This window comes from Asterias amurensis, chromosome 21, assembly GCF_032118995.1.
Source record: "Asterias amurensis chromosome 21, ASM3211899v1".
Lineage (NCBI taxonomy): Eukaryota > Metazoa > Echinodermata > Asteroidea > Forcipulatida > Asteriidae > Asterias > Asterias amurensis.
The window spans coordinates 13,943,727-13,965,938 of record NC_092668.1 but is presented as its reverse complement, the minus strand read 5'-3'; the positions used below and the strand labels follow the sequence as shown (position 1 = coordinate 13,965,938).

The 22,212-nt window shown below is 40.0% G+C and overlaps 1 protein-coding gene across 2 annotated transcripts in view; it reads right to left on the bottom strand.

Annotated features, from left to right (window-relative positions):
- Positions 1-2,358: 2,358 nt before the first annotated feature.
- The window catches only part of LOC139953111 (outer mitochondrial transmembrane helix translocase-like), a 118,766-nt gene continuing 98,912 nt past the window's right edge, over positions 2,359-22,212 (bottom strand). The window contains exons 2-11 of one of the 2 annotated variants that reach the window (XM_071952524.1): positions 10,936-11,068; positions 9,812-10,012; positions 8,621-8,840; positions 7,919-8,076; positions 7,196-7,345; positions 6,831-6,920; positions 6,083-6,133; positions 4,610-4,746; positions 4,259-4,436; positions 2,359-4,100 (exon numbers count right to left, since the gene is read on the bottom strand). In XM_071952524.1, the coding sequence (XP_071808625.1) occupies positions 4,301-4,436; positions 4,610-4,746; positions 6,083-6,133; positions 6,831-6,920; positions 7,196-7,345; positions 7,919-8,076; positions 8,621-8,840; positions 9,812-9,985 (1,116 nt within the window). In that variant the 5' untranslated portion in view covers positions 9,986-10,012; positions 10,936-11,068 and the 3' untranslated portion in view covers positions 2,359-4,100; positions 4,259-4,300. Of the gene's footprint in view, positions 4,437-4,609; positions 4,747-6,082; positions 6,134-6,830; positions 6,921-7,195; positions 7,346-7,918; positions 8,077-8,620; positions 8,841-9,811; positions 10,013-10,935; positions 11,069-22,212 lie in introns of both variants that reach the window. The other variant, XM_071952523.1, reaches the window with a different exon arrangement.

Sequence of the window (22,212 nt, the reverse complement as noted above, 5' to 3'; positions counted from 1 at the left end):
CAGATTTATGTACAGAGCGGGTCCCTACCCTCGAAGTCCCAGGCACCAAATCGATGCTGTGGATTCTCAGAAACACTAACAAAGGGGACCAGTCTATTTGGACATTCTGTTAAATTCAGTGTCATTCATAAAACACCAGGCTCAACCGTTTTTATATTTTATCCAGCGTCCCTAACATCGTGGTTTCAAACGCCCCTCTTTTTAACCGCCTTGGACCCGCCCCCTAGGGCCCCCAGGACTCTCACATAGCGTCAATAATTTCCCATCACAAGAAATTTACATTAAAATCCCGAATAGAAAAGAAACAAACCCTCATTAGAGATTCATAAGTTAGCCAGGGGCAAGTCACACGTTACGGTCCAGTATTCTTTACAAACGTGTACACATCAAAGGGGACCGCCAACGATCTTAATCCCAGGGATACAATAACCTCGCCTGTGGGGGTATATGTGGGGTCGCGGTCAACTTGTGATCGTTCCCATAAACATGTCTATAAATAGACCAACCGGAAAAACTGCTGATGACGTAATGGTCACGAGTGCTGGAACCTTTTTTAAAATGATTTATTGGTACAAATTAATTATATTTGTTGAGTTTTTATTCGAGCTCTGGCAAACATTGCTTTATTAAAATGATAATTTTCACTGACAAAATCAAAGGCTCTGAAATTTGTAACAGTTATAAACATTGTATTTAATAAATAATTACGATTTATAATAGGCCTAACTGATTTGTATAGAACTGAATGATTAAATCAGTTTTCCTCATTAAAAATAAATAAAATAAAAATAAATCTTTTTGGTCTTGAAAATCTGTTTTTTCCATAAACCAATAGATAATCCATCCCTTTCTGGAAATTGCTTGCCAAATTTCAGAGGGTTTAAAGCACAAAAAGGAGCTAAGCACAACAAAACCATGCTTACCAGAACGTGGTTACCACCCAAACTACCATTCCACATGTAGTATTTGTGGCTTGTTTCCTGCTTATCTTTGCTAAGCAGAAAATATCATAGCAATCCTAGCTTATTAGGCAGCTCTATAAAATTGGGTTCAGCTCGTTTCCAAAGTCAGCTGCGAGTATGCAAATTTTTCACTACATCTTTGATTATCCATTTCTGACAACATCCCTGCCCTGCAACCCCTTCCAAATTATTTAACATACATAATCATAGACACAACTTATCAAAACATCATTCATCCAGCATAGCACATAAACCTGATATCGCCTCATTCCCCAAAACTAGGTCATCGTTTTAAAAACTTAACACAGTTCCGGTGGCATTTTAATAACATGCCCGCGTCAAAGCCATTTGGTCATCGCCTCTGCGCTGATATGTAGCGGGGAGGGTGGCCGATGTCTCGCCTTGGTCGGGAGGTGCGGCCGGGCGGAAGAATTTTTAAAAGCTAAGCAATTGACACGGGATTTATCCGTTATTTCATAGGTCAAGTAGCGTCTGTAGTTTACACAGGGCTGACAGGGTTTATAAAATTTATTTTTTTTGTCTTTTAATATCCTGTCCATGTTTGTGCTGCGAATAAAAATAATAATGATGGTGGTTATTTAAAGGGGGTATACGTTTGGTAATTACTCAACAAATTAATTACCACAAAAACTGACTTTGTAAAGAGCATTTTTGATGAAGATTCCAAAAATTAGAAGGATTTGTAAATGTGCATGGTTGGGGTATAATTAGGTGAGGTCTGCAGTATCACAATGTGTAGATCTTTTTTCAGTTGTAAACTACCGGTTCTTTTTTAGAACCAACACTACTCACATTCTTTGTACTCATGGTGCTACCACAGACCTCACCTGAAGATGACAGTAATATTAATGAGGAAGAACCACAAGAAACAGCTGGCAACTTTGAATATCAACAGAAAAATCTTATTCAAATAACACACTATTAGTTAACATAAACCAACACAAAAATGCAATACATGATTATGTACAAAATAAAACTGTTTAATCCTTAAAAACAAAGTAGACGGAAATTATGTGGAGTTCAACGGCTGACCTACATTTAGTACATGATCAGTTTTCATAGGCTTTTAGTGCTGATTTTTCTGAGGGCAAAATAATCCACATCAGATTAAAGTAGGAAGAATATTAGGCCTGGTTTATACATAGCATTAAGGGCGACACAATCGGCACTGCTTACACTCAGTATTTTCCTGCTGGGGTCTGATCCTGCCCCCCTCCCTCCACGGACCACCCTAACACAATCCCTGGTTCCACCCCACCCCCTCAACCCTGACAAATCACCCTTACAACCTCATTGTGCCTTCCAAACGACCCTAACACATTACAGTATAATTCTACCCCTCCCCAAAGGTCCCCCTCCCTTACCTCCCTGGTCCCCCTCACCTCCTTGTTCCTTCCAAACAACCCTAGCGCATTACAGTCTAATTCCCCCATCACCCCCCACCAGAGCTGCCAACATTTGCATCTTGCAATCAAGGAGATATTTAGAATTACATTCAACATAATAGATAAGACAATCAACATAATAGACAAGAAGTTTCCCCAATCATGAAGATTTGCAAAATTGTCAGAACGTGGAAAGATTTGTTTATTTTCAGGGAACTTTTTGCAGAATCAACCTCAACACCCTCCCCCCCTTCACAGCCTCCTTCTTCTTCCCAAACGACCCCAGCGCATAACACTCTAATTCGCACATCTAGGCTAGCATAACCGCAGTCAAAACACACAGCTCTGGGATTATAGCATTACAAGCACGTAGTTCTTGAGAGGTCTTTACTTGAACCAATTACATCCATCTCCCCTAGGTCTCCATTAGTGGAGTGCATCTAAGCTAGACGTCATATAATGGAGAGATCCACCCAAAGGCACAGTATGACCTTTTTACAGCGAATGTTGGGGGGGGGGGGGAGGTGGTCTCAGTTTAAAGCTAGAGATAAGATATGTCGTAAGTGATAAGAGATAAGTGTCAAAGGTCATGCTTCTTTAGTAGTGTGGGGGGGGGGTGCTAGGTTTTATTATGATATTTTTTCAAGGAAGGGGGGAGTTAGGATTATACATAAGACAGCACAGAATTATGTATTTGCCTACAGTGATTTTGTTCGCTCTCATCAAACAATTTAAATAAAAATGACAATTCATGGCTATTGAATTTATTGCATACTTAACATTTCCAGTACTGCTTAATAAACACACATTTATTCTGCTCCTTTTTTTTTTAAATACTGAATTCAATCTTTGTTGGCTTTAATGGAGCATAATTTTGAAACCAACGCCCATATCATTTACAAAAGAATGGGACCTGCGACCGATTTCACGAAACGCTAAGATTAATCCTAACTCGAGTTAGGACGAGTAACCCGTCCTAACTTAGGATGGGTTCAATGCGTCCTACGTATTTGGATACGGAACTGAACCCGTCCTAAGTCCTAAGATTAATCCTTAGTTAGTAAGAGTTTGGTGAAATCGACGGCTGGCATGTAAACGAAGCGTTGCTATGTAGCCACATCAAGGAGAACTAAACTTGTTCCCCATTCATAGCCAACAAAAAGTTACCAACACTGGTCGGTATCTCGCATCTCAACCCATCCTTGCTGCCAAACATAGCGACAGGAAAGGAACTGGTTACCCTCCATAACAATTTTATAACACCAATACAATTTCACCCACCGACCAAGGTACCTCGCTCATAGGTAAATCAAGGAAATTTCAATGGGTTTCGATCCCCAAAAACTTAATTTCAAAAACATAATTTCTTGACAGACTCTTGTTGGCGCATAACATCTCCTCTTAGCCAAGTTAAAGGAATTCAAAGTCAAGTCTGTCCTGAGCCAATATGGTTGATCAGGCTGGTGTTTTTTTATCCAGTTACTGGTAATTAAATGACTGAGAATATTTTTATTCCCACTGGAAAGGATGCCAGTCCATCGCAGGTTACTCCTCAGCAGCTCTCGCTGCTGCCTACTTGTACTCCAGGGTGGAGAGAAGCATTTATGATAAAGTGCCTTGCTCAAGGAGAAAAGACTGACCAGACAAGGATTCAAACCCATATTCTGTAAATTCCGAAGTCCACCACCCTAGACCGATCGGCCACGACACTCCTGTTCCACTCCTTATAGACCTGACCAAGACACAGATATTTAAACATAGTTATTAGTTGGCATCCAGATCAAGCAATGAAAACATGCCATCGTAGCCAAGTTGCGAGAGAGTGAACTGGTGCCCCTCCCGACTAACCTTCCCAAAAAAACAAATAACTCAACAGATTTTGGCCGGTACCTGGCGTCTTGCTCGAACCTTGGCGAGGGTTTCTTGAAGCTCCTAGTCCAGGGGCAGTGAAGTGGCTTGACTGATCGATCCTGGCTGTAGCTGCTTGGTCTCTCGTGTCTTATGAAGAGAGGTCATGAGGTCAGCCATCGCGACGGCACGGAGAGATTCTGCGTCATCCTGGGACTCACTGATGGTGTAAAAATTCAAGAATAAAAGCAAAATTAATATTTCACGAGAATGTATTCCATCAAAGTACACACAGAATATACAATAACACATTTGAATGTACTGCAACCGACATCAACCCTCAGAAATCTTGAGAAACCATTCATAACACTCAAATGACCCCTGAACCCTGACCTTGTTGATGACCTCTGATCCCTGATGAAGTCTCTCATGGTATAGATGCAGGCGTTACGACACATCTCTCTTAAATCACTCCCAGAGAAACCGTCTGTTTGGTTGGCAATCTCATTCAAATTAACACCCTCTCCTAACTGAAAAGGGAAAATAAATCAAAAAGGGATACTGATAAACTCTAACACAATAATCGTAATGATAATAACAGGCGTGATATGTTGGTCATTAGAAAAAAGTAAGAACATTTTATCGGGTATAAAGACTGACCTACATGTGCACATCCTGTAGGCTGTATTAGCCTTTTCAGTTTCTATAAAGGCAGTGGACACTACTGGTAATTGCCAACGACTAGCCTTCACAGTTGGTGTATCTCAACATATGCATCAAATAACTAACCTGTGAAAATTTGAAAAAAACACCCATGTCACACGAAGTTGTGTGCTTTTAGATGGTTGATTTCAAAACCTCAAGTTCTAAATCTGAGGTCTCGAAATCAAATTCGTTGAAAATTACTTCTTTCTCGAAAACTATGGCACTTCAGAGGGAGCCGATTCTCACAATGTTTTATACCATCAATCTCTCCCCATTACTCCTCACAAAGAAAGGTTTTATGCTAATAATTATTTTTAGTATTTACCAATAGTGTCCACTGCCTTTAATCACAACTTTTCGAATTGTTTCCAAGGGCCAAAAAAAGTGGAAATCAGAAAAATGGAGGAGGAATATCATGCTTGAAATAGTCAAATCACATTGGTCAAGTGGTTAGAATGCATACCTTGAAATCAATTGGTTGCAGGTTCGAATCCACAGTGGTTAAACTGCAAGACATTTATCTGTCTTGAAGCCAGTGGACACTATTGGTAATTGTCAAAGACAAGTCTTCTCACTTGCTGTATCTCAACATATGCATATCATAAAATAACACACCTGTGAAAATGTGAGCTTGATTGGTCGTCGGAGTTGCGAGATAACTATGAAAGAACAAAACACCCTTGTCCCACGAAGTTGTGTGCTTTCAGATGCTTGATTTCCTCAAATTCTAAACTTGAGGTCTCAAAATCAAATTCCTGAAAAATTACTTCTTTCTTGAAAACTACTCCACTTCAGAGGGAGCCATTTCTCACAATGTTTTATACTACCAACCTCTCCCCATTACTTGTTACCAAGTAAGATTTCATGCTAATAATTATTTCGACTAATTACCAATAGTGTCCACTGATTTTAATGATCTTCCCATCAAAGGAACTCAGCAAACTCCCACAAGGGGATATAAACTCCAAGCTGGCAACAGACAACTCACTCTCATACACACATGGGTTTAATTTCTTTGATTATGAATTGCACAGATCAAGAAGTTGTGATTCAGTAACTAGACAATTTGTATCTTCTAGTCATTGTGAAATCAATGGTTAGCCTGATGGGATTCGAACCCACAACCTTGTGATTGCTAGGGTACTTCTGGATAATGCTTACCTTCTCTGTTCGAAGAATTATTTTCAGTATATTCTGCCTCTCCCTCTTTCCCTGAAACGTCAAGTAAATAAAAATTTAAACAACAGAAAATTTGAAACGTATCGATCTCTCTGATCAACTTCTCAAACACTGTGCCTGAGTAGGACAGATCTTTTCAGAGCCAAGTAGTGTCCCAAATTTTAAAATATACTCCACGACAGTAGAATATTTAGCAAAACAAGTTTTCAAATGAACGCAAACTGAACTTACATTGATACCTCACCATGCAATCCCCAAATCCCATAAACCTTTAAAGGAACACGTTGCCTTGGATCGGACGAGTTGGTCTATAAAAAGCGTTTGTAAACCGTTTGTCATGAACTGCATATGGTTAGAAAGATGTTTTAAAAGTAGAATATAATGATCCACACAAGTATCACTCAAAATTGCACGGTTTTCCTTTTACGTCGCGAACTAACACGGTCAGCCATTTATGGGAGTCAAAAATTAGACTCCCATTAAATGGCCAACCATGTTAGTCGACGAGGTAAAAAGAAAACCATGCAATTTTGAGGCATATTTGTGTAGATCATTGTATTCTACTTTAACAACATCTTTCTACCCATATGCATTTTATACCAAACGGTTACAGAACCCTTTTCTAAGACCAACTCGACCGATCCAAGGCAGCGTGTTTCTTTAACGTCGTTTTACAGTTTAACAGTTTAACTTGTTAACAATTCCAGTGCTATTGTTAAATGTGACTTACAGGCAAGCCAATGTGGAAGGTGGTTGGCATTCTCCGCAATATTGCTGGATCTACATCTCTTGGTCTGTTGGTGGCACCCATTAAAATAACCTTCAAATAAAAAACAAATAACACAGATACGGTGATGATTATTCAATTTTCCTACTGTCTGACACATCCACTGTGGTTTTGGATGATAAACTATACCAGCCTGCAATATGATCATGATGATTTCATCAATACAGTACACAGTCAACCCTCCTACTGTCTGACCATATCAACTGTGTTTTCATACGATAATTAAACTATGCCAGCCTGCAGTGTGATATGTTATGGCGAATTCTTTTACACAGTACACAGTCAACCCTCCTACTGTGTGTCCATACCTCACAACTGGTGTCGGTGATGAGACCATCCCACATGGTCATAAACTGAGCTTTCATCATCGCTGTGGCCTCGTGGTCGTGGCTTGCTCTTGATCTCAGGAACGAGTCTATCTCATCGATAAAGATGATTGCTGGTTGTAACTTGATGGCCTACAAATGAAATATCAACAAAAAGTTCAACAAAACAATTGTTACTTTTAATGCAAATTTCCTATACTCTATTTAAATTTTATGTGAAGGTTTGTGCAAGGGGGGTGAAAGGTTTGTCAATATGGGTTTGAAGGTGTGATCAATGAATATGACCAAGTGACCAATAGGTGTGACTGGGTGCCCAATGGGTGTGAAGGTGTGATCAATAGGTGTGGCTGGGTAACCAATTGTTGTGAAGGGGTAACCAATGGGTGTGGCTGGGCGACCAACAGGCGTGACTGGGTGACCAATTGGTATGACTGGGTGACCAACAGGCATGACTGGGTGACCGATGGGTTTGACTGGGTGACCAATTGGTATGACTGGGTGACCAACAGGCATGACTGGGTGACCGATGGGTTTGATTGGGTGACCAATGGGTAAGACTGGGTGACCAATGGGTGTGACTGGTTAACCAAAGCGTGTGACTAGATGACCAACGGGTGAAGGCGTTTAACATTCCCTACCTTATGGAGACAGACCACAAAACAAAAAATGGGAAAACAATTGGAGAACAAAGACAGATCTACCCACCAATGAGAAGACAGCGGATGCAAGTTTCTGCGACTCTCCATACCATTTGTCGGTGAGGTTGGAGGCTTGGAGGTTGACAAAACGGCACCCAGCATCCTTGGCAATGGCCTTGGCAATCATAGTCTTACCGCATCCTGGAGGTCCGTAGAGGAGCACACCTATTGTAAGGAAATTAAGACTGGTTGTAACACTGTAGGGTTATAAGAAATTTGTTTGCAGTGACACCATGTAGAATTTCCTTTTTTTTGAGTGATGGTGACTCTGAGAAGAACCGGAGGACTCAACATTTCGAACAGTGTTCTCTGTCCGTTGTCAAGAGACTGCTCCAGTTCTTTTCAGAGCCACCATCACCAAAAGGAGATTTATCTACATGGTGTCACTGCAAAAATATGTTTCTTATCATCCTTCAACCATGCATAGACCAATCAGACAATAGAACTTAAAGTTTTATAGAACTTATAGTGTCGAGTTGGCATAGTGGTATTGTTCATCGCCTTCCACCTCCAATCCGCACAAATCAAGAAATTGTGATTCAGTAACTAGACAACTATTATTCTAGTCTGATAGCTTGTAGGATTCAAAACCACAACCTTGTAATTGCAAGTCCTGCAGTCTGACCACTGAACCCTGGATTCTTTTCTTATGGTAAGCAGAGCCATGATCCCCCCCCCAAGAGACTACTAAACAACTCCCTACCCTAACCTTTTGGCGGCTGCATCAACACAGACTCCTTAAACAGATGTTTCTTCTTCATCGGAAGCAGGATTGTTTCTCGAATCTCGGAGCAGATCTCCTCAAGGCCTCCAATGTCTTGCCAGGTGATTGACAGCGTCAGTGGGTCGACAAGCTGAGCTGCGATGCTCATCTCATAATCGCTAAGACTCACTCCTTGGACGCCGATACTCTTCATCAACTTCTCTGCCTGTTGGTGAAATACAAAATCTAGGTCTTATTCTCTTCTTGTATTTGGTTTGGTATTTGGTTTATGACCTGATAAGCGAAAAAAAACATGGCCCAATTTCATGGCTCTGCTTACCGCCGAATTCTGCACTTGCATTTGCCATTCTCCCTCTTTCAGGGCAAGCGCTGAGTTTCTGCACTAGCTGTGTAGCCGAAGAATGCCTAGTAACATGGAGTACCCTTGTGCAGAAGCAAAGATTCCCATCTAACCTGTGAAAAGTGTTTAATGCAAGCCCAGATTCCCTGCTTCCTTTAAAAGCGCTGATTCTTTGCCTATGGTAAGAAGAGCCATAAAATTAGGCTCTGGTTATTAAAATTAAGCTCCTATACTGAGATCAAAACCCTAGTTCTAGAAACTGAAGGGAAGTCTTATAGTTTCTAGAGCTACAATAGGCCAACCTTTCCTAACGTTACATGAAACCATTCCTGTCCACTTCCCACAGACAATAAACATTCTCTCCCACATCCCCCGTCTCGGTATTGACTGTAACGCAGAAGACTGTGCAATCAGAACCAACATTGCAAGGGGGCAGGGGGGCCCAATGAGATATGGCCGGGATTATAGTCCTAAAAAGCCAGGGGAGGGTGAGGATTGAGCGGTTAAGAGCACCGGATTCAAGCTCCGGTGTTTGATCAGCAGAGTGTGGGTTCGAATTCCAGTTGTGACACTTGCTATGTAAAATTGGGGAGGTAGTACTTTCTGCTCTATCAGCCAGGCTTTGAATTGATGATACCCAAGCCTACATCCATATGGACTGTAAAAGAGGGTAACCCTGTTTCAGCCCTAGGAGTAGGTGGCAATGGCCTCTGGAAAAAAATAATTATAGCCCACACCTTGAACTGGCCTACAGGCCTTGTGTGTCTGGTAACTTGCATAAAAAATAAAATAAAATAAAAAAAAAACTACCCAATGCCAATAACACTACAGTGTACCTGTTCTTTTGCTTCTTGTTTTTGTTTCCTTGTAGGGTCCATTGCTTTGACTATCCATCGTACTCCGTAGTACGTGGACACACCAAGTATAGCAAGCCGGAAGACTAGACCAAAGATCTCACTCTTTGTTAGGCTCAGTTTGATGGATCGTGTCGATACTTCCGTGCCCGACATATTGAAATACTTCTTGGGATGTCAAATCTGAGAAAGAAATCAAATTTTTCAGTTACTTTCTAATTTTAGGTCTAAAATTTTACTACTTCATTCAATCAAATTGATATTATTTATTACCGCTTCCTTTTCTGATTAGTCATGTCAGTGGTTCTTGTTATAAAACAATTTTTAGAGGGAAGTAATTCCTGAAATTGCAGTACAGCAAAATAGCGATTTTCGGTGATATACCGTCACTGGTAAATTGTCCACTGCCCTGGATGGGCCAAAATTTCATAAAGCCTGTATTATAAGTTAAGTTGTAAGCACAAACACAAAAACTTGTAGTTTGCGATGATCGTCACGTATTCGTTACCCCTACTGTCATGACTGGCTGAGCGGTTAAGAGCACCAAAATCAAACTCTGGTGTTTCTGATCAGCAGTGTGTGGGTTCGAATCCCCAGCCGTGACACTTAGTCCTTAAACAAGACACTTAACCATTGCTTCGTCCTTCGGATGGGACGTAAAGCTGTTGGTCCCATGTGTTGCGTAACGCATATAAAAGAACCCAGTGGCAGTACACTTATCGAAAAGAGAAGGGGGTCGCCCGCGTGTTCCTGGCTGTGGCTGCTGTATGGGCCGTAGCACCCTGTAAACCCTTATAAAGTGCTAAATAATATTAGGGTCTCAGAATTCATCACTGCATGCAATAACCTTTCTTTCTGAAAGTTTGTATATATATTCAGCGCCTTAAGAGTAAGACTCCGATATTATTTATGGAAAAGTTTCCGTATGGCGCCACCACTTTTTCATTCGATATGAAATAATATAGTATCTAATTTACATCAATGAGATATCCCTTTTTGTAAAAATGAGTGAAAAAGTGGTGGCGCCATACGGAAAGTTATCCTCATGCAAAATAAAACACAGCTTTTGTTAGAAGTTTAAATGTTCCAACATCAACAAATCTTACCTTCCTTCGATGACGATAAGTTTGTATTGCTAGCAGTAGCAGAAGAAATCGAGACATATAAAACCAGCACGACGTATGAACACGCAACCAACACCGTTTTACGGCTCTGCACACAACTATCATATAGCGCCCTCTATTGGTGGAAAAATGTCCAGTCATTATTTTTCGAAGCTACCAAAGATAATAAAAATTATTGGGAACTAGTTCGGGGGGGGGGGGAGGGGTTGGGGATGGGAAGTATTAAATGTGTTTAAGCGGGGATTCTACTTTTGAAAAGTTTTAATTTTTTTAAATGTTCACAATAGAAACTAAGTTCCATAGAATATAGACAACCTGATACAGGGACTCCACTTTTGAAAAATAATTAAGACCCATAATAAACAACTTATTTTTTAGAATTCTATAAAATGGAGAAGTTATAGGATTCTACTTTTGAAAAGTGTTTTTGTTTGTTTATGGAAATATTTATGAAATAAACTAAGTTCTATAGAATATTAGACAACCTGAAACGGGGAATCTTGTGAAAATAAAAGTTTTTATAACAGAATTTAGATCCATAGAATACTAGAATTCTACAGGCGGCGGAGGAAACTGATTTATATAGATAATAACCTTAAAAATTCTATAGAAATGTGGGGACGCCAATTTTTAAATAAACTTTTCTAAATGGCTATAATATGTACTGTATATACAGCATCCATCTTCTCTTAACCATCTTATTACTAGTCCTTATTTCCCTCCGAATATCTATATTGAGCACTGGACCCTATTGGTAATAACTAAAAATAGCTTAAAATATAGCATTAGGCATTGATACCGAAAATTAAAAGTAGGCGGCTGTGCTCCGAAACGAACTCAACAAGCCTCCCTACGGAATTTTTGTGCACAGAGAAAATCAAAAGTACAACGGGTCAATTTGACCCAAAATCATTGCTCAATCTAAACAAGTTTAGCACCATTGGATGGACAATTTCAAGGGCTTTCCTCTCGTACAAAAGTTACTGCTATGGGGATTTTCAAAGTGAAGCTAGAGGCCAGAAAGTAGACCCGACACACACCGTAAATTGTGGATATTTAATGCATGATATACACGGCATGTGGTGATTATTGGAGAAAACAAATATATGCGTTGAAAAAAAGCCCGGACTTATAAAAACTTTCAGCTATACTTTTGAATTATTCTGGAACTAAAAACGATAGAGAGACGCAGTTTGTACCTGCGTCATTCTGGCATGTCCCCCAATTCAGATTTCAAAGTTTTAGAGCGGCTTCCAGACTTCTTGATACCGAAAATTAAAAGTAGGCGGCTGTGCTCCGAAACGAACTCAACAAGCCTCCCTACGGAATTTTTGTGCACAGAGAAAATCAAAAGTACAACGGGTCAATTTGACCCAAAAACATTGCTCAATCTAAACAAGTTTAGCACCATTGGATGGACAATTTCAAGGGCTTTCCTCTCGTACAAAAATTACTGCTATGGGGATTTTCAAAATGAAGCTAGAGGCCAGGGAGTAGACCCGACACACACCGTAAATTGTGGATATTTAATGCATAATATACACAGCATGTGGTGATTATTGGAGAAAACAAATATATGCGTTGAAAAAAAGCCCGGACTTATAAAAACTTTCAGCTATACTTTTGAATTATTCTGGAACTAAAAACGATAGAGAGACGCAGTTTGTACCTGCGTCATTCTGGCATGTCCCCCAATTCAGATTTCAAAGTTTTAGAGCGACTTCCAGACTTTTTGATACCGAAAATTAAAAGTAGGCGGCTGTGCTCCGAAACGAACTCAACAAGCCTCCCTACGGAATTTTTGTGCACAGAGAAAATCAAAAGTACAACGGGTCAATTTGACCCAAAATCATTGCTCAATCTAAACAAGTTTAGCACCATTGGATGGACAATTTCAAGGGCTTTCCTCTCGTACAAAAATTACTGCTATGGGGATTTTCAAAGTGAAGCTAGAGGCCAGAAAGTAGACCCGACACACACCGTAAATTGTGGATATTTAATGCATGATATACACGGCATGTGGTGATTATTGGAGAAAACAAATATATGCGTTGAAAAAAAGCCCGGACTTATAAAAACTTTCAGCTATACTTTTGAATTATTCTGGAACTAAAAACGATAGAGAGACGCAGTTTGTACCTGCGTCATTCTGGCATGTCCCCCAATTCAGATTTCAAAGTTTTAGAGCGGCTTCCAGACTTCTTGATACCGAAAATTAAAAGTAGGCGGCTGTGCTCCGAAACGAACTCAACAAGCCTCCCTACGGAATTTTTGTGCACAGAGAAAATCAAAAGTACAACGGGTCAATTTGACCCAAAAACATTGCTCAATCTAAACAAGTTTAGCACCATTGGATGGACAATTTCAAGGGCTTTCCTCTCGTACAAAAATTACTGCTATGGGGATTTTCAAAGTGAAGCTAGAGGCCAGAAAGTAGACCCGACACACACCGTAAATTGTGGATATTTAATGCATAATATACACAGCATGTGGTGATTATTGGAGAAAACAAATATATGCGTTGAAAAAAAGCCCGGACTTATAAAAACTTTCAGCTATACTTTTGAATTATTCTGGAACTAAAAACGATAGAGAGACGCAGTTTGTACCTGCGTCATTCTGGCATGTCCCCCAATTCAGATTTCAAAGTTTTAGAGCGACTTCCAGACTTTTTGATACCGAAAATTAAAAGTAGGCGGCTGTGCTCCGAAACGAACTCAACAAGCCTCCCTACGGAATTTTTGTGCACAGAGAAAATCAAAAGTACAACGGGTCAATTTGACCCAAAATCATTGCTCAATCTAAACAAGTTTAGCACCATTGGATGGACAATTTCAAGGGCTTTCCTCTCGTACAAAAATTACTGCTATGGGGATTTTCAAAGTGAAGCTAGAGGCCAGAAAGTAGACCCGACACACACCGTAAATTGTGGATATTTAATGCATGATATACACGGCATGTGGTGATTATTGGAGAAAACAAATATATGCGTTGAAAAAAAGCCCGGACTTATAAAAACTTTCAGCTATACTTTTGAATTATTCTGGAACTAAAAACGATAGAGAGACGCAGTTTGTACCTGCGTCATTCTGGCATGTCCCCCAATTCAGATTTCAAAGTTTTAGAGCGGCTTCCAGACTTCTTGATACCGAAAATTAAAAGTAGGCGGCTGTGCTCCGAAACGAACTCAACAAGCCTCCCTACGGAATTTTTGTGCACAGAGAAAATCAAAAGTACAACGGGTCAATTTGACCCAAAATCATTGCTCAATCTAAACAAGTTTAGCACCATTGGATGGACAATTTCAAGGGCTTTCCTCTCGTACAAAAGTTACTGCTATGGGGATTTTCAAAGTGAAGCTAGAGGCCAGAAAGTAGACCCGACACACACCGTAAATTGTGGATATTTAATGCATGATATACACGGCATGTGGTGATTATTGGAGAAAACAAATATATGCGTTGAAAAAAAGCCCGGACTTATAAAAACTTTCAGCTATACTTTTGAATTATTCTGGAACTAAAAACGATAGAGAGACGCAGTTTGTACCTGCGTCATTCTGGCATGTCCCCCAATTCAGATTTCAAAGTTTTAGAGCGGCTTCCAGACTTCTTGATACCGAAAATTAAAAGTAGGCGGCTGTGCTCCGAAACGAACTCAACAAGCCTCCCTACGGAATTTTTGTGCACAGAGAAAATCAAAAGTACAACGGGTCAATTTGACCCAAAAACATTGCTCAATCTAAACAAGTTTAGCACCATTGGATGGACAATTTCAAGGGCTTTCCTCTCGTACAAAAATTACTGCTATGGGGATTTTCAAAGTGAAGCTAGAGGCCAGAAAGTAGACCCGACACACACCGTAAATTGTGGATATTTAATGCATAATATACACAGCATGTGGTGATTATTGGAGAAAACAAATATATGCGTTGAAAAAAAGCCCGGACTTATAAAAACTTTCAGCTATACTTTTGAATTATTCTGGAACTAAAAACGATAGAGAGACGCAGTTTGTACCTGCGTCATTCTGGCATGTCCCCCAATTCAGATTTCAAAGTTTTAGAGCGACTTCCAGACTTTTTGATACCGAAAATTAAAAGTAGGCGGCTGTGCTCCGAAACGAACTCAACAAGCCTCCCTACGGAATTTTTGTGCACAGAGAAAATCAAAAGTACAACGGGTCAATTTGACCCAAAATCATTGCTCAATCTAAACAAGTTTAGCACCATTGGATGGACAATTTCAAGGGCTTTCCTCTCGTGCAAAAATTACTGCTATGGAAATTTTCAAAGTGAAGCTAGAGGCCAGAGAGTAGACCTGACACACACCGTAAATTGTGGATATTTAATGCATGATATACACGGCATGTGGTGATTATTGGAGAAAACAAATATATGCGTTGAAAAAAAGCCCGGACTTATAAAAACTTTCAGCTATACTTTTGAATTATTCTGGAACTAAAAACGATAGAGAGACGCAGTTTGTACCTGCGTCATTCTGGCATGTCCCCCAATTCAGATTTCAAAGTTTTAGAGCGGCTTCCAGACTTCTTGATACCGAAAATTAAAAGTAGGCGGCTGTGCTCCGAGACGAACTCAACAAGCCTCTCTACGGAATTTTCGTGCACAGAGAAAATCAAAAGTACAACGGGTCAATTTGACCCAAAATCATTGCTCAATCTAAACAAGTTTAGCACCATTGGATGGACAATTTCAAGGGCTTTCCTCTCGTACAAAAATTACTGCTATGGGAATTTTCAAAGTGAAGCTAGAGGCCAGAGAGTAGACCCGACACACACCGTAAATTGTGGATATTTAATGCATGATATACACGGCATGTGGTGATTATTGGAGAAAACAAATATATGCGTTGAAAAAAAGCCCGGACTTATAAAAACTTTCAGCTATACTTTTGAATTATTCTGGAACTAAAAACGATAGAGAGACGCAGTTTGTACCTGCGTCATTCTGGCATGTCCCCCAATTCAGATTTCAAAGTTTTAGAGCGGCTTCCAGACTTCTTGATACCGAAAATTAAAAGTAGGCGGCTGTGCTCCGAAACGAACTCAACAAGCCTCCCTACGGAATTTTTGTGCACAGAGAAAATCAAAAGTACAACGGGTCAATTTGACCCAAAATCATTGCTCAATCTAAACAAGTTTAGCACCATTGGATGGACAATTTCAAGGGCTTTCCTCTCGTACAAAAGTTACTGCTATGGGGATTTTCAAAGTGAAGCTAGAGGCCAGAAAGTAGACCCGACACACACCGTAAATTGTGGATATTTAATGCATGATATACACGGCATGTGGTGATTATTGGAGAAAACAAATATATGCGTTGAAAAAAAGCCCGGACTTATAAAAACTTTCAGCTATACTTTTGAATTATTCTGGAACTAAAAACGATAGAGAGACGCAGTTTGTACCTGCGTCATTCTGGCATGTCCCCCAATTCAGATTTCAAAGTTTTAGAGCGGCTTCCAGACTTCTTGATACCGAAAATTAAAAGTAGGCGGCTGTGCTCCGAAACGAACTCAACAAGCCTCCCTACGGAATTTTCGTGCACAGAGAAAATCAAAAATACAACGGGTCAATTTGACCCAAAATCATTGCTCAATCTAAACAAGTTTAGCACCATTGGATGGACAATTTCAAGGGCTTTCCTCTCGTACAAAAATTACTGCTATGGGGATTTTCAAAATGAAGCTAGAGGCCAGGGAGTAGACCCGACACACACCGTAAATTGTGGATATTTAATGCATAATATACACAGCATGTGGTGATTATTGGAGAAAACAAATATATGCGTTGAAAAAAAGCCCGGACTTATAAAAACTTTCAGCTATACTTTTGAATTATTCTGGAACTAAAAACGATAGAGAGACGCAGTTTGTACCTGCGTCATTCTGGCATGTCCCCCAATTCAGATTTCAAAGTTTTAGAGCGGCTTCCAGACTTCTTGATACCGAAAATTAAAAGTAGGCGGCTGTGCTCCGAAACGAACTCAACAAGCCTCCCTACGGAATTTTTGTGCACAGAGAAAATCAAAAGTACAACGGGTCAATTTGACCCAAAATCATTGCTCAATCTAAACAAGTTTAGCACCATTGGATGGACAATTTCAAGGGCTTTCCTCTCGTACAAAAATTACTGCTATGGGGATTTTCAAAATGAAGCTAGAGGCCAGGGAGTAGACCCGACACACACCGTAAATTGTGGATATTTAATGCATAATATACACAGCATGTGGTGATTATTGGAGAAAACAAATATATGCGTTGAAAAAAAGCCCGGACTTATAAAAACTTTCAGCTATACTTTTGAATTATTCTGGAACTAAAAACGATAGAGAGACGCAGTTTGTACCTGCGTCATTCTGGCATGTCCCCCAATTCAGATTTCAAAGTTTTAGAGCGGCTTCCAGACTTCTTGATACCGAAAATTAAAAGTAGGCGGCTGTGCTCCGAAACGAACTCAACAAGCCTCCCTACGGAATTTTTGTGCACAGAGAAAATCAAAAGTACAACGGGTCAATTTGACCCAAAATCATTGCTCAATCTAAACAAGTTTAGCACCATTGGATGGACAATTTCAAGGGCTTTCCTCTCGTACAAAAGTTACTGCTATGGGGATTTTCAAAGTGAAGCTAGAGGCCAGAAAGTAGACCCGACACACACCGTAAATTGTGGATATTTAATGCATGATATACACGGCATGTGGTGATTATTGGAGAAAACAAATATATGCGTTGAAAAAAAGCCCGGACTTATAAAAACTTTCAGCTATACTTTTGAATTATTCTGGAACTAAAAACGATAGAGAGACGCAGTTTGTACCTGCGTCATTCTGGCATGTCCCCCAATTCAGATTTCAAAGTTTTAGAGCGGCTTCCAGACTTCTTGATACCGAAAATTAAAAGTAGGCGGCTGTGCTCCGAAACGAACTCAACAAGCCTCCCTACGGAATTTTTGTGCACAGAGAAAATCAAAAGTACAACGGGTCAATTTGACCCAAAAACATTGCTCAATCTAAACAAGTTTAGCACCGTTGGATGGACAATTTCAAGGGCTTTCCTCTCGTACAAAAATTACTGCTATGGGGATTTTCAAAATGAAGCTAGAGGCCAGGGAGTAGACCCGACACACACCGTAAATTGTGGATATTTAATGCATAATATACACAGCATGTGGTGATTATTGGAGAAAACAAATATATGCGTTGAAAAAAAGCCCGGACTTATAAAAACTTTCAGCTATACTTTTGAATTATTCTGGAACTAAAAACGATAGAGAGACGCAGTTTGTACCTGCGTCATTCTGGCATGTCCCCCAATTCAGATTTCAAAGTTTTAGAGCGACTTCCAGACTTTTTGATACCGAAAATTAAAAGTAGGCGGCTGTGCTCCGAAACGAACTCAACAAGCCTCCCTACGGAATTTTTGTGCACAGAGAAAATCAAAAGTACAACGGGTCAATTTGACCCAAAATCATTGATCAATCTAAACAAGTTTAGCACCATTGGATGGACAATTTCAAGGGCTTTCCTCTCGTACAAAAATTACTGCTATGGGGATTTTCAAAGTGAAGCTAGAGGCCAGAAAGTAGACCCGACACACACCGTAAATTGTGGATATTTAATGCATGATATACACGGCATGTGGTGATTATTGGAGAAAACAAATATATGCGTTGAAAAAAAGCCCGGACTTATAAAAACTTTCAGCTATACTTTTGAATTATTCTGGAACTAAAAACGATAGAGAGACGCAGTTTGTACCTGCGTCATTCTGGCATGTCCCCCAATTCAGATTTCAAAGTTTTAGAGCGGCTTCCAGACTTCTTGATACCGAAAATTAAAAGTAGGCGGCTGTGCTCCGAAACGAACTCAACAAGCCTCCCTACGGAATTTTTGTGCACAGAGAAAATCAAAAGTACAACGGGTCAATTTGACCCAAAATCATTGCTCAATCTAAACAAGTTTAGCACCATTGGATGGACAATTTCAAGGGCTTTCCTCTCGTACAAAAGTTACTGCTATGGGGATTTTCAAAGTGAAGCTAGAGGCCAGAAAGTAGACCCGACACACACCGTAAATTGTGGATATTTAATGCATGATATACACGGCATGTGGTGATTATTGGAGAAAACAAATATATGCGTTGAAAAAAAGCCCGGACTTATAAAAACTTTCAGCTATACTTTTGAATTATTCTGGAACTAAAAACGATAGAGAGACGCAGTTTGTACCTGCGTCATTCTGGCATGTCCCCCAATTCAGATTTCAAAGTTTTAGAGCGGCTTCCAGACTTCTTGATACCGAAAATTAAAAGTAGGCGGCTGTGCTCCGAAACGAACTCAACAAGCCTCCCTACGGAACTTTTGTGCACAGAGAAAATCAAAAGTACAACGGGTCAATCTGACCCAAAATCATTGCTCAATCTAAACAAGTTTAGCACCATTGGATGGACAATTTCAAGGGCTTTCCTCTCGTACAAAAATTACTGCTATGGGAATTTTCAAAGTGAAGCTAGAGGCCAGAGAGTAGACCCGACACACACCGTAAATTGTGGATATTTAATGCATGATATACACGGCATGTGGTGATTATTGGAGAAAACAAATATATGCGTTGAAAAAAAGCCCGGACTTATAAAAACTTTCAGCTATACTTTTGAATTATTCTGGAACTAAAAACGATAGAGAGACGCAGTTTGTACCTGCGTCATTCTGGCATGTCCCCCAATTCAGATTTCAAAGTTTTAGAGCGGCTTCCAGACTTCTTGATACCGAAAATTAAAAGTAGGCGGCTGTGCTCCGAAATGAACTCAACAAGCCTCCCTACGGAATTTTTGTGCACAGAGAAAATCAAAAGTACAACGGGTCAATTTGACCCAAAATCATTGCTCAATCTAAACAAGTTTAGCACCATTGGATGGACAATTTCAAGGGCTTTCCTCTCGTACAAAAATTACTGCTATGGGGATTTTCAAAATGAAGCTAGAGGCCAGGGAGTAGACCCGACACACACCGTAAATTGTGGATATTTAATGCATAATATACACAGCATGTGGTGATTATTGGAGAAAACAAATATATGCGTAGAAAAAAAGCCCGGACTTATAAAAACTTTCAGCTATACTTTTGAATTATTCTGGAACTAAAAACGATAGAGAGAAGCAGTTTGTACCTGCGTCATTCTGGCATGTCCCCCAATTCAGATTTCAAAGTTTTAGAGCGGCTTCCAGACTTCTTGATACCGAAAATTAAAAGTAGGCGGCTGTGCTCCGAAACGAACTCAACAAGCCTCCCTACGGAATTTTTGTGCACAGAGAAAATCAAAAGTACAACGGCTCAATTTGACCCAAAATCATTGCTCAATCTAAACAAGTTTAGCACCATTGGATGGACAATTTCAAGGGCTTTCCTCTCGTACAAAAATTACTGCTATGGGGATTTTCAAAATGAAGCTAGAGGCCAGGGAGTAGACCCGACACACACCGTAAATTGTGGATATTTAATGCATAATATACACAGCATGTGGTGATTATTGGAGAAAACAAATATATGCGTAGAAAAAAAGCCCGGACTTATAAAAACTTTCAGCTATACTTTTGAATTATTCTGGAACTAAAAACGATAGAGAGACGCAGTTTGTACCTGCGTCATTCTGGCATGTCCCCCAATTCAGATTTCAAAGTTTTAGAGCGGCTTCCAGACTTCTTGATACCGAAAATTAAAAGTAGGCGGCTGTGCTCCGAAATGAACTCAACAAGCCTCCCTACGGAATTTTTGTGCACAGAGAAAATCAAAAGTACAACGGGTCAATTTGACCCAAAATCATTGCTCAATCTAAACAAGTTTAGCACCATTGGATGGACAATTTCAAGGGCTTTCCTCTCGTACAAAAATTACTGCTATGGGAATTTTCAAAGTGAAGCTAGAGGCCAGAGAGTAGACCCGACACACACCGTAAATTGTGGATATTTAATGCATGATATACACGGCATGTGGTGATTATTGGAGAAAACAAATATATGCGTTGAAAAAAAGCCCGGACTTATAAAAACTTTCAGTTATACTTTTGAATTATTCTGGAACTAAAAACGATAGAGAGACGCAGTTTGTACCTGCGTCATTCTGGCATGTCCCCCAATTAAGATTTCAAAGTTTTAGAGCGGCTTCCAGACTTCTTGATACCGAAAATTAAAAGTAGGCGGCTGTGCTCCGAAACGAACTCAACAAGCCTCCCTACGGAATTTTTGTGCACAGAGAAAATCAAAAGTACAACGGGTCAATTTGACCCAAAATCATTGCTCAATCTAAACAAGTTTAGCACCATTGGATGGACAATTTCAAGGGCTTTCCTCTCGTACAAAAATTACTGCTATGGGGATTTTCAAAATGAAGCTAGAGGCCAGGGAGTAGACCCGACACACACCGTAAATTGTGGATATTTAATGCATGATATACACGGCATGTGGTGATTATTGGAGAAAACAAATATATGCGTTGAAAAAAAGCCCGGACTTATAAAAACTTTCAGCTATACTTTTGAATTATTCTGGAACTAAAAACGATAGAGAGACGCAGTTTGTACCTGCGTCATTCTGGCATGTCCCCCAATTCAGATTTCAAAGTTTTAGAGCGGCTTCCAGACTTCTTGATACCGAAAATTAAAAGTAGGCGGCTGTGCTCCGAAACGAACTCAACAAGCCTCCCTACGGAATTTTTGTGCACAGAGAAAATCAAAAGTACAACGGGTCAATTTGACCCAAAATCATTGCTCAATCTAAACAAGTTTAGCACCATTGGATGGACAATTTCAAGGGCTTTCCTCTCGTACAAAAATTACTGCTATGGGAATTTTCAAAGTGAAGCTAGAGGCCAGAGAGTAGACCCGACACACACCGTAAATTGTGGATATTTAATGCATGATATACACGGCATGTGGTGATTATTGGAGAAAACAAATATATGCGTTGAAAAAAAGCCCGGACTTATAAAAACTTTCAGTTATACTTTTGAATTATTCTGGAACTAAAAACGATAGAGAGACGCAGTTTGTACCTGCGTCATTCTGGCATGTCCCCCAATTAAGATTTCAAAGTTTTAGAGCGGCTTCCAGACTTCTTGATACCGAAAATTAAAAGTAGGCGGCTGTGCTCCGAAACGAACTCAACAAGCCTCCCTACGGAATTTTTGTGCACAGAGAAAATCAAAAGTACAACGGGTCAATTTGACCCAAAATCATTGCTCA